The sequence below is a fragment of the Castor canadensis genome, chromosome 7 (assembly GCF_047511655.1).
Source record: "Castor canadensis chromosome 7, mCasCan1.hap1v2, whole genome shotgun sequence".
Lineage (NCBI taxonomy): Eukaryota > Metazoa > Chordata > Mammalia > Rodentia > Castoridae > Castor > Castor canadensis.
Window position 1 is genome coordinate 127,072,215 of NC_133392.1, and position 13,429 is coordinate 127,085,643.

Consider the following 13,429-nt stretch of genomic DNA (forward strand, 5'->3'; position numbering starts at 1 on the left):
TTCCTGTATTTTAATACATTCATTGCATCAGTCAGTAGGGTAGTGGGTATTTATTGAGCCCCTTCAGGGTACAAAGTAATGCTTTGGTTGAGCTATTGAGTTTGAAATATTAATCACATTATTAAACCAAAACCAAATCCCCAAGTAGTTGAAAGTGCTATTCAAGTTCCTGTAGACCGTATTTTGTGATGATGGGCTTTTACTTTATAATATATGTTCCCACTTGCACAGGAAAAAAAGTTCAGTTAAATAACTAAGGTGTTATATTTTACCAAAATGAAGTCTTGAGGTGGTCCTTGATCATTAGCTTTTTCCTGTCCAACTGTTGAAGGATTGTGTGGTAATCACTGCATCTTTTGGGTAATTTAAGATTTTAGAACTTGTAGCTACCAGGACTAGGTAAAGAATGCTTTCCTTTCCCTCTTTGGCACTAGTTTAAATTGGGCAGAGAAAGATGGTAGTTCTTCAACTTCTGCGAGTTATTACAGGAGTCATCCTTGATGTCATCCACGATAGAGTTAGTGAAGGAAGCATCCATTCTACAAATTGTGTTTCCATTGTTACTCTTTGTCCTTTCAGATTTCTCTGTTAACTTCAGCAGTAAACCACATCAAAGCCAATGTTAAGTCAGCTGCAGACTTAATTAGCCTGCCTACTACTGTAGAGGGACTTCAGAAGGTAAGTGCTAAATATGGGTACTAAGATTAACCTACTTCTGGAGTTCTAGCTACTTATAAGCTTTCTTTGAAAGCCTGACATTTGAAATCACCTACTCTGAGAAACTAATAAAATTGTGTTATAGAGAGCTCAGAAAAACTTTGTTGTCTGGTTAGTTGGGCCTTACATTTTCAAAAGCTTACTTTAACTATGTTTTTTATGGATTCATGCCATTTTATTTGTCTCTGTGAGTTCCATAATCCCAGCATGCTCTTCTGGGATTCTTATGTTAGCATATATGGGTATACTTTTCAACACTTGTCTTTTCAAATTGTCTTTCACAATATCTTCGTGAAAGTAGATCAGTTGTACATGAGAGTTATTCAGTCTCTACTGTTTTCTATGATTGAGAAAAATTTGATTTTTTTATAAGATTATCTAAGGGAAATGCAGAAATTAAAAATTTAGGGAAGAAGTATTGTCAAGGATGTGAGCAAAGGATACTGTCAGACATTCATAGTGGGAGTATGAATTGTAAGAAAAAAAAATCACTTTGGAAAACAATATTATTTTGTAAAGGTAAACTTGTATGTTTTCTAAGTTCTTCACTCATAGATATATACCCTGTATTCTAGGGCCTAGGCAAATAGTAGTTCAGAATTCCTGTTTACTTGATCCCTAGTTTTGAAGCCTAGCAGGAGGCAAGGACCAACCACATGGATGATACTCAGGAATTCTTAGAATTGGAAGGGGGAGAGTGGATAGAGGTTGAAAAGGGGGAACAAAGGTACCTCATTGAACACAAGGACATCTCTTCAGCAGGAAATAGAAGAAGGGATTTAAGAGTAAGAGAATGTCAAACAGTGGATATTAAATCTAGGATCCTTAACTTATAAAAGTAGTGTGTGATAAGTTTGGTTTAATTATATGCCAAGCTCTATCTATAAATATATTAGTTGTTTCCACAACAGAGAGTGAGAAATGCCTAAGCCAGAAACAAAGATAAAACTTGTTTATTGTCACAGAATCAGTGTGTGTTCAGTCGCTATTCTTTTATAGTTTTTTTGTTCAATATGGCCATCTGTTTTCAACATTTTAAAATGGTAGGAACAGATTCTTGCCATTGTTCCCAGGAGTCAAGTGGGAAAAAGGTAGGCCTCTGTAGCCTTTAGAACAGAAGCAGCTCTGACAATCTTGCATTAGAAAAGCAAATTGATTTATTCTTGTATTCATTAATTTAATGAACATTTATGGAGCTTCCTCCAATGTGTACCAGGCACTTTGAATTTGATGGGAATACTGGTTTCAGAGTTTAAATGGCTCTCTCAGCAACTTTCTAAAAAAAAAAAAAAATCCCTAAACAGTAGTTTACTATTGTTGTACATCCTGATAGGCTTATACATCCAGCCAGTGAGGATTCTCTAACAGTAGGTGTCTTTGAGCACCTGCAGCTTTTGTTAATAGCAGAGCTTACATAGCATCCCAGCTTAGCAACTTCTGCCATGTATGTTGTCTCTTTGCAAATCTTTGCATTAATAATGCTAGGCACTGCTTTTATTGTAGACAATTTTTAAGTGGTAAATTATCCAAAATACCTAACTTCAGTGTATGTCATGTAATTTTTTTAACATCAAAAATGTTATTTCTTGTTTTCTTGAATTCTTATATACCATATAATAAAAATTACCTTGGTTAAAAATACTAATGTGACACTATAAATTGTTAGCATGCCTCAATAAAAGGCTAGAACCCACCATATACTAACAATCTTTTGGGTGTCTCTTAGTACAGGACTTTTTTAAAAGATGACTTGTGAATCATGTCCCCAGTACACTTGGGCTTCTTAGGTTTAACAAAAGCAAAATAACTTACTCCCCATATCAAACACTACCAGTAGTTGCTGACAGGATTCTATAGTGAAGGAAACCCTGCTAAATGGAATTTTTCTTTAATCCCTGCAATGCTGGATTTCCTAAAGCCAAAAATATTTGCCACCTCTGTTTGTTCAAAATCAGCATTTGCTCCTAATCCAGTGGCAATCCATAGTGTTGGCTCTGGTCATCTGCCTGCCCACAGGAGGACTTGACAGAGGTATTGAGGGGTGGGGGGTTAATCTGCAAGTCTCAGATTTATAAACTAATCCCTTTTCTTTAGGAATGATTTGGTTTCCTCTAGGAAAAATCATTTACATTGAGAAAATATCTTGGTCTTATATATGTAGGGAATCAGTGAGAAAATGTGTGTTTCCTGTTAATTGTCTCAGTATAAGTTACATGGAATTCATAGTTTGAAGATAGTTGAGGACTGGTGGAGTGGCTCAAGCAGTAAGCAAGCATGAGGCCCTGAGTTCAAACCCCAGATCCACCAAAAAATAACAATAATAATAATAGTTGAAATAATTAGCTGGATGTGCATACCTGTAATCCCAGCTACTAGGGAAGTGGAGACAGGTGATCACCAGTTCAAGGCCAACTCTGGCAAAGTTAACAATACTCCATCTCAAAGTACACTGCATGTATCTGTGGAAATATCACAATGAAACTCCTTTATACAATTAATTTATGCTAATATGAAAGAAATAAAATGAAAAGGGCCAGAGATGTAGCTCAAGTGGTAGAGTGCTTGCATAAGTAGCATGAGGCCCGGTCTACATTAGATTAGTGTTTAATGTAAATTAAAAAATTACAGTATGTCATTACACTTCCATTCAAGTGACTAAAATTGAAAAGACCAGTATTGGTGAAGATGTGGAGTAACATGAGCTCTGTTATACTGCTGGTGGGATTGTACAGTGGTATAACTATTTCAGAAGACAGCTTTTTTTAAAAAGTTAAGCATTGCTGCTTTATGATCAGCTACCCATCTCCTGGGTATTGTGATATGAGAAAGAGGATGATGAAGAAAAATGAAAGCCTAAGTTCATATAAAAACTTGTACATGAATGTTTACAGCAGTTTTATTTGTAACAGTCAAAAACTGAAAACAACCTAAATAGCCATCAACAGGTGGAATAAAAAGCTGTGCCATACAATAGAATGCAACACGCTGAGTAGTTACAACATGAATGAATCTCACTTGTGCTGAGTAAAAAAAGCCATATTAAATAGTACATATTCACTCCCTTCTTCTATTTATGTAAAATTCTAAAAAGTGGAAACTGATATGTAATGACAGAAAGTGGATTAATAATTGCCTGGACATAGAAAAAGGAGGAATTACAGAGGGGTATGAAGAAATTCTGGAGGTGATAAATGCTTATTTTTTCTATTGTGGTAATACTTGTGTATATTTATGTCAAATTATCAAATTACACATTTTGAATATGTACAGTTTATTGCATGTCAGTTATAGCTTAATAAAGCTGTTAAAAAGAAAAATATTGACATTCCACATGTTTCTGTTCAGAGTGTAGCTTCCATTGGCAATACTTTAAGTAGTGTCCATCTCGCTGTAGAGGCAATGCAGAAAACTGTGGATGAACACAAGCAAACCCTGGAGTTACTACAGAGTGATATGGTAAGGAGATCTGCAAATGCTACAGAGAAGTAACATGCTTCTGTTTGCCCCTTTCTCTGTAAGAGTCATTATACCAATTTTCCACTGAGTTGAGCAGGCCGTACTGTACACTTTCCTAAGATCTAATAAGCGATATGTACCAAATGTTCTATAGTAAATTAAACAAGGTAGATAGAATTTAAAATTGAGTCTTTTGAAAACATGAAAACATAGTACTTAAAGTGGTTCAAGCCTATAATCCTAGATACTCTGGAGGTAGAGATCAGGAGGATCATGGTTTGAGGCCAGCCCTGACAAAAAATTTGTGAGACCCCATCTGAACCAGTGAATGAACACAAGGAGACACACCTGTTATCCTAACTACATAGGGAAGCATAAATAAGATGATCACAGTCCAGGCCAGTCTGGACATAAAGCAAGCTCCTATTTCAAATATAACCAAAAGCAAAAAGAGCTGATAGCATGGCTTAAGTGGTTTGTGCCTATCTAGCAAACGCAAAGCCCAAAATTCAACCTTAGTCTAAACTGCAAAAACAAATAAATACATACAGTTCCTAAAGATGGAATAAGTAGGATGAAATAGAAAAGAAGGGAAGTGAATACTCTTTTATTGCTGCATAACCACTTTGAAACAAGTTACTATTTATTCTGAGCATCAAGAGTTAGAGCAGGGCTCTTAGAATCTCAAGGGCTGAGAGGCCAATGGAAGAGGTGATCTGGAAGATGAAAGATCAAGTTGGATGTCCAGCTCCAGCAGGTATCAGGGGAATGCAGCCATATGTGTGATCTCACACTATACCACAAGGGACAGAACCACTACCACCACCACTCCCAACTGAGTGTGGTCAACCCACAGAATCATAAAAAATAATAAATTATTGTTTGAGCCACAATGTTTGAAGATGATTTGTTGTGCAGCAACAAAGAGCTGAGATGAAGTAAAGTCTGCCATGCCCAGAAAGTGTGTTCAAATGACTCTGGGTCTCCTAAGACTCTTGCAGATATAAGTTGTCTGCAGTCATTCAGAGGCTTTAATCATTTAATGAGTAATAGTTCCCTAAAGGATTTATGAAGAACAAAGAAGGATGGCACAGTCCTTGCTGCCCTTGTACATGAAATCAGGACTATTCTAGGCACACAGAAATTCCCTAGCCTCTCTACTAATTGCTAGATCTGGCACACATGCTCTTTGCAAGCTTCAGATTTCAGAGTCTAAACTGGGCAGCTTATACCAAGGGAACCTGAGCTTTATTATTTTCATTTGTTTGGAACCAGTATTCATTATTATTTAGTGCTGCTAACACAGGGAAAAGTGTTAATCTAGGTGTCCAGACACCTAGGTTCTTCTTCCATCTGCCAATGAGTAACTCTGCGCTGTGACCCATAGTAATAAAAACCCTTCTAACTCAGAAATTCTTTTGTCTTGAGCATGTTCTCAAGTAATTAACCATTTTCTAAGATACTTTTTCATTTTTCATACTGAAAAATTCCTACTTCCTAGAGCTATGAGTTTTATATCCTTTTCTCTTTAATGCTGCCTTTCATGTCTATAAAAGCAGAGTTGATAAATATCTAGAATTTCAGATTTCATGGAAAACTTTTTTTTCACCAGTTACATTCTGTTGTAATAAAGTCTACCTTTTTTAAACTACTGACTAAGTCATAGTTATGGGCTGAAAGATTCAGCCATGCAGTTTTTCCCACCAATGGAAGAAAATGTACATAAGCATGTTATACCTCAGACTTTGCAGAAACTAGAAGAGTGGGGACAGAACGGGAAAGAGGAGTAACCCTCAAACATAGATTTGGACATGTATTATTAGGGAAAACCTAGTAATGTACAAGGCCAGTGGTTACATGACTGGTTGCTCTTATAACCCCATTAGTCCAGTGGGAGACTGAGTTGGTCACTGGAACATTGGAGTAATTCTGTAGTTTTTTGTTTTTGAAACAGGGTTTTACTATGTGGTGCTGGCCTTAAACTCATGATCCTCCTGCATTAGCCTCTCAAGTGCTAGGATTACAGGCATGTGCCATGATGCCTGGCCCCATTCTATAGTTTCTCTGGGAGTGCAGGTAATAGGGAAGAGGAGAAGTGGTTTCTAAAGAAACTGAGAAGGGAACTAGGAGGATCTCTGTCCATCCTCTGCTTCAGACTGGGCATCCCTATGCTGCCTTCAGTACCTAGCAGAGGATTGGTTACACTATAGGTTCTTAAGGAATACTTGTAGATTAATCTATGGTTGCACCTTGGGGGAAGCTCGAATGTTGTGGGACCATCTCAGATGGTTAAGTAGACCTAGCAATTACTTGTTGCCTCCATTTTTGTTAACAGAATGAGCATTTCTTGAAGAAGACCAGTGGAAGCAACCAGATCATCTCATCGCCTTCAGCTATATTGGAACTTGACAATAAAACCCACAGTGAGAACTTGAAACAGGTACTTTTTGTCTCTGAACTACAATGGGCTATAGAAGCCACCTGAGGAATTTGGGTTTAGTGTTACTAGTGCCTCAGCAAGGACCTTGTGTATCTGTTCACCTGCCTGAGAGCAGACAGAAGGATGTGTGCTGGTATCTTGGGAATCCAAAATGCTGTCTGTCTCATCTTTGGCACTCTGCTTTTTCTCCTGCATGTCAATCAGTGGAGTAAATTCCTTTTCACATTTGAAAGACATTATCCTGATCTATGAAAAATAGCAATCTAGGGCTGGGAACATAACTCATGCCTTATGTGTATGAGGCCCTTGGTTTGATTCCCACACTACAAAAACAAAAAAATTAATTTAGGCAAGTCAAAAATGGATGGGTAGCAGATTAATCTAGAGTGATGGCTATTTGAACCACAGTAAATTCTAAGAATGTTAGGAAGCATAGCCTTGGAAATTGGGATTTTTCTGAAGTCTAAAGACGAAAGGCAAGACAGAAGATAAAAGAATATTGAGCTCAGAATCACAATGAGAATAAAGGAAATCTTCACTAAGAAGCATTTCTGTCCTGTGTTTAATACCCTTTAAAACCTATAGTTATCATTCCTTTTTAAGTAGCAATTAGTCCTAGAGGATGTCAATAAAAATAATTGAATCTCGTACTAAATAATGCACTACTTGCTATGGTTTTGTTACATGTGCCAGTTTAGTAATTGGTATTGTTTCTAAGGTAGTTTTGTTCTGACAAATTAAGTTAATGGGATTTCTAGTTAATAACCCAGCAGGCTTTCTGCTAGCAGGTGAGGTAAACATTGGGAAATCAATTCCCAAACTCTGCTTTCTGGGACCATAGACTGAATCATGTAGGTATTCCTCTTCCCTCTTTCCCCTCCTGTCTAGATGAGGTCAAACAATTCCAGAGGAAGTAAACTGGGAACAATTTAGAATGGGGCACAGGGGAACAAAGCAGAGATAGACAATTGATGGTCACAACCAGGAAAAGGAATTTACTTCAGTAACTTGACATAATAATGGTTATTCAGTGCTCCTGGCCTGCTTGTGTAATAGCAATTTTTAGCTGCATTCTGCATCTTGATTTATTTCTACTCTAGGATATCCTGTACCTTCACAACTCTTTAGAGGAGGTAAACAGTTCCGTAGCGGGGTACCAGAGACAGAATGATCTTAAACTGGAAGGGATGAATGAGTCACTCAGTAATCTTACACAGAAAGTCAACCTGATAGAAAACGATGTGGTTGCTTTGACCAAGGTAGAAAAGAGAAGAAACCTGACCTCCAGCATGGTAAGCCTTTTCAGATCTTTTGTGACATGTGTTGTGTTGCAGTGTGTTTTGTCTGTACATATACATATATGACATTCCACCGCCTTTTGAGAACAATCTTCTGGCGTATTTGAGAGGCTACACATTTGTATTGTGTTTGACCCGCGTCTCCTTTAATCCTTATACCAGCTCTGCCACGTGAATGGCAAAGCCAGTGCTAGTCCATTTGGAAAGGGAGACATGGAGTCAAGTCACTTGCCACCGCCTCACTACAAGTTGTTGGCAGAGATGACAAGTCTCTTATTATATTACCAGTGATCCATTAAGTAGAGAAGCTCTAGGTCTTAAGGTTAGAGGTGGAAGCAGTGACTGTTACCAAAAGTTTTTTGTTATTTCTTTAGAACTTGGCTTTCAGATTTATCCTTCTTCTGCCTGCATATTAGGGAAAACCCTTTGCATATAATGTCAGGAAAACCATTTAAAACAGATCAGGGCAGACCAGCTCATTGTATATAAGGTCATTGAGTCCAGCCACTCATAAGGAAACTGAATAGCCTGTTAAGTCACTGATACTTGCCAATCCTGCAGTTTACTAGTCTTTGTGTTCTCATGAATAGAATGTGGATTTTTTTTTTACATCACGTTTCACCTATACATTGTGTTGGGATCCATGTAGATTATTTTATAACTGCTACAGGCCTCACCCTTAAAGATTTCATACAGCAAAAATACAAGCATATAAAAAATGGAAATAAAATAAAGGAAATTGTACTATAAATTCAAGAAACCACCAGAGCTGGAAGCAACCCACAAGTGAAGACTAACACTAGTACATAACAAGGAGTGTTTAAACTGGTTCTCCCTCAGGGAGTCTTGGCAAGTTGCCTGGACATGGCTTTGAAGGGTGGAATAGGACAACCTGTCCCCCTCTGCCAGGCCTCCTGCTTTAGAGGGGTGTATAATTTACTACAAAGCTGTGAAGATTAAAGGAGCTCTAGTTTTTAAAGCACTTTTGAACTTACCCACGCTAAACGGGCTAGGAACTTTGGATGGTTTGATGAACAGTATGTCTTGAAGGTTTTTAAGGCTTATTGTGAAAACTTACCACCCCAAACTCCCCTTTTTGTCCCAGCCCTCCCCTTTTTATTTTTATCCAGCAGAGAAAATTGGTAATAATATCCATCTGCCCTACTGTTTCTCCCAACAGCTTCATACCCAGCCTGAATCTGGATAAAATTTCTATCACCTTTTATTCTTCAAAGTTTTAAAGTTTGGATTGGAACAACTAGAAGCTCTGGCTTCTGCTTTGTCTTTCTGTAGCCTCCCTCCCCACTTTTCCATTCTCCTACTCCTCTGCTATTTCTTTTGAAAGTGGTATGAAACCCTTTAAATAAATTTGATTGGTTCATTTAAAAAGAACTAGATATTGTTCAAGTTTTAATATTTGTCTTTAATCTTTTCCTTTTGTTCTTTTGCCCTCCAAGATAAGGAATAGAGCTGCCACTCTGAAAAGAGAATCTTTGGATAAAGTAACCAACAGAACTGATACCATAAAAACCCAAACCATAAAGGTAAATAACAGGAGGCTTCCCTGAAGTAAAAACAAATGCATCAGCATCTCTGTGCTTGTCACTTGCTGCTTCCTTCTCAAAAGGAGCACTTTGGTCTCAGGTACTAAAACTTCAAGACAAAGCAATTAGTAAATGAGTATATTAGTAAGTAAATGAATATGGTATCAGGCACTTGCCTGTGCCAAACACTTTGCTAGGAGCTGGTATGGCAGTTCTGAGCAGGTCAGGCACATGACCTTTATTCCATCACTCAGAAACCCAATACAGAACTGAACAGAAGGGCTGGGATGTAGCTCAGTGGTACAGCACTTGCCTAGCATGTGTGGGCCCTGGGTTTGATCCCAGCACCAAAAAAAAAAAAAAAAGAACTGAACAGATAATTAATCACAAGTCTGATGAGTGCTATAAAGGAGAAATATAGGGTATAGTGAGGAGATTAACAGAGATCAGGAAGGCTTCCCTAAGGAAATAACATTTAAGCTAAGATAGTTGGTCAACTATATTAATGATGGGGAACCAAGACATAGATACTCCAAAAATGGCATCCAAGCTAAAAATTATTTCCTGTGTTTAGATTGCATTTTCAATACATTCATAGTACATTTAAGTCTCTGCCAGTTTCTTTCACCTTTTTTGTTCTTCCTAGACATATTATGAAGATAAAATAAGTAATCTGTGAAATGCTTTAGTATCCAGGGAAAGAACATTTGATTGTGGTATTCTCTGATTAGGACGTTAAGTCATGGGCTAAAATAAAGGAAAAGCCAGGAAGAATGTGACTGACTGAGTGGCTACCATGTCATCTACAATGCACCTTGTGTTTGAAAAGTTCAGAGGAAATGAACTTGAACTGAGACCATAGTAGAGGCATGTGTGTGTGTGTGTGTGTGTGTGTGTGTGTGTGTGTGTGTGTAGTCCTGGGGTTTGAACTCAGAGCCTCACACTTGTTAGATACTCTTGAGCCACACCTCCATCCCCAGGCAACTGTTGATGTTAATGCTTTCTGTCTTTACATCCTTAGCAATTTTGTATTGAGTAGATAAAGTCACATATATTTAAGGTTTTAGTGTATTATAAGCTGGGCTTTTGTTAAGTTTTCAAACTGCTTCTGTAAAATTGTTTTAAACCTCACTTAGAGAATGACAAAAAAAATTTAAAAGCCAGATATAAATACCGAGTACAAAAAAGTAACAGTATAAATGATTTCAACAGTAGTTTATATTTTAACAGGAAACATCAGAACACTCCCCTAGCACACACTGTTGCCTAAGTTTCTTGGCTTATTTTCAGACTCCTTGTGTTTTTAACAGTCATCCCAATGTATCAGTCTCTTTGTCCCACCTCATTGTTGATCCTAACCAGATATAATTTCTCCTTACTATTAGTATTTAGTACTATTACTAAATAAATATTAGTTTCTATTACATATGTCCATATTGAAGCTCCCTAAGTAAATCAAGTGACCAACTGTAGATTAACTATTAAGAAAGAAGTAAATATAGGTGAAGAATAAGTAAACATATATTGAATAAAAGATACATGAGATAAGCTGTTGTTTGACTACACATGGAATGAGGCTTTTCCACACTATCATAAGCAGTTAGAAACTAACCTCATAGAAACCAGACTTCTCTCTTTTTTATAATTAAACATTTTTATGTGCCACTCTACATCATCCTGGAAAAGGCAGAGAGTGGGAGAAAAACTTTTAAAAAGATACAAGGAAGTAAAACTTTGAATTAGAAATATTATAGCTTCTACTTCCTGACAGTTCCTTCCACCAGTTGAATCATCCCCATAGGGGCACATGGAGGGCCAGGGAATATTTCCAACTTGAGTTCAGCTGATACGGTTTTTGTTTTGTTTTTTGTTTTTTGGCAGCACTGGTGTTTGAACTCAGGCCCTCACGCTTGCTAGCCAAGTGCTCTTATCACTTGAGCCACTCTGGCAGCCATTTTTCAAATTGGTTTTTTTGAGATAGGGTCTTCCAAACTATATGCCTGGGGCTGACTTGGAACTGCAATCCTCCTGATCTCTGCCTCCTGAGTAACTAGGATTATAGGTGTGAGCCACTGGTGCCTGGTGAGTTTTTTTGTTTGTTTGTTTGTTTGTTTTTAAGCTCTGCCTCAAGTGGTCAGGTCACAAAGTATGATATGAGATATTCAGGACAGTGATTTAGTTAGTGTGAAATAGCTCCTAGAAAATAATATCCTCCTCCTTTAGAAAATGTGTGTGGCACAGGCACCTGAGCAAGGGTACATTTCCTTTACTGCTGATGCATGCATGCCTTCCCTCATCAGCCAAATGTTCTCAGTGAATCAGATCATGTGGAGCATAATGTTCCCTTAATGGTCTGCCCTCAAATCCAGCTAGACACTCATCAACACCAAACCAAACCGAACCCTAAAGGTATCTCCAATATTTGTTGATTCATTCCTCTGTTGCTTTTAGAGGGAACCTAGTAAGTGTCAAGCACTATATGCTAAATGTGCGCTGGGAATATAGTGGAGGTTCAGATGAGGTTTTACTTTCACCTTAAACTTTCTGTGATCTTTGTTTTGGGCAGAAAGAAGATAGTTCACATTCTCAGGTATCCAAGCTACGAGAGAAACTGCAGCTGATCAGTGCTCTCACAAACAAACCTGAAAGCAACAGGCCTCCAGAGACCACAGATGAAGGTGAGTGCTGGGCTGGCTTCTGAATATTTCACATAGGCTTGGGCAGCTTGCCTCCCACTCAGAGAGTAGAGAAGGTATTCCAGCAGCACTGATCGAACCGAGTGAGTGATGCCTGAATGCACTGAGATGAAGCTGATGCACTTTTCTTTCATTTAGAAAAAGCCCATTTTGTACATGATTTGTACTCTAGTCTATTAAGGGAAAAATGGGTAATGTTTAGCTGAAATAGACTTCTCCATGCTGTCTGCATCCAATTATAGACAAAAATGTTACTGTCGCAGCGTATATTAAACCAGCCCTAAATGTTGTTTATGGGAGTCTTTCCATTTCTGTAAGTGCATAAAATTTACTTAAAAATAAACATTAGTCTTGAAAATCATTAAGATACAATAAGATTATTGGGTTGGATGGGCATTTGGCTTTAGGTAGAGAAATAATTAATCAATATTAGGAAATGCATTCATTAACCCCCACTGACTTAAACCCTATGAGGGCATAGCAAAAGTATTGTATTATGTTGGTTTTAATCTCTCCTTCTGCAAGTATTTTTCAGTTTTGGAAAAGCAATATAGCTTCCCTTGGGTTTTCTTGAGTGGGAAACAGAACTACCATGGAGGCCTTGTCCTAGCACTGTGCTACGTAAACTTACGGTAGCACTCTGTTAGCACCAGCTTGTTGGTAGTACATGCTCTCAGGCCAGGCTTATCGCACATCTCCCATCAAGTCAAACGATCTTTAAAATCAACCACTATGCTGTCATTGCTTGGCAACTTAAACTCTTACTATCTAAATGTGTATAATTCTAACTTGTACTATAGCTTAATTCTCCTGTATCTGAAATGTTGGGACCCAGAGTGTTGCAGATTTTGAATTTTTTTCAAATTTTGAAATATACATAATGAGATATCTTGGATAGTACTCAAGTCTAAACCTAAAATTCATTTGTGTTTCATAGCCTGATAGTAATTTTATATAATATTAGTGCCCCTTCATTTTTACTATATCCATTACATGAGGTCATGTGTAGAATTTTCCACATGTGTCATGTCATCACTCCTAAAATTTTGGATTTTTTTTAAGCATTTCAGATTTTGGATTTTCAAATTAGAGATGCTCAGCCTACATCTTCCAGTGGGACTGCTGCTTCAAACCTTAATTAATGTAACGTCACACTGATTCATCTTCACTTGCCCATAAACATATCTCAATCCAAGCCTTTAATTTCACATAATCAGTGCTACTTAATTCTCAACTATTTCTCTTACATTAAGTACATATGCGATTTCCTTAAATAGT

The 13,429-nt window shown here is 37.6% G+C and overlaps 1 protein-coding gene across 2 annotated transcripts in view; it reads left to right on the plus strand.

Annotated features, from left to right (window-relative positions):
* Positions 1–13,429, plus strand: part of Efcab14 (EF-hand calcium binding domain 14) — a 41,020-nt gene that overhangs the window by 19,350 nt on the left and 8,241 nt on the right. For both annotated transcript variants that reach the window (XM_074080214.1, XM_020178013.2), the window contains exons 4-9: positions 580–678; positions 4,063–4,173; positions 6,509–6,613; positions 7,714–7,905; positions 9,369–9,455; positions 12,022–12,133. In XM_074080214.1, the coding sequence (XP_073936315.1) occupies positions 580–678; positions 4,063–4,173; positions 6,509–6,613; positions 7,714–7,905; positions 9,369–9,455; positions 12,022–12,133 (706 nt within the window). The remainder of the gene's footprint in view (positions 1–579; positions 679–4,062; positions 4,174–6,508; positions 6,614–7,713; positions 7,906–9,368; positions 9,456–12,021; positions 12,134–13,429) is intronic.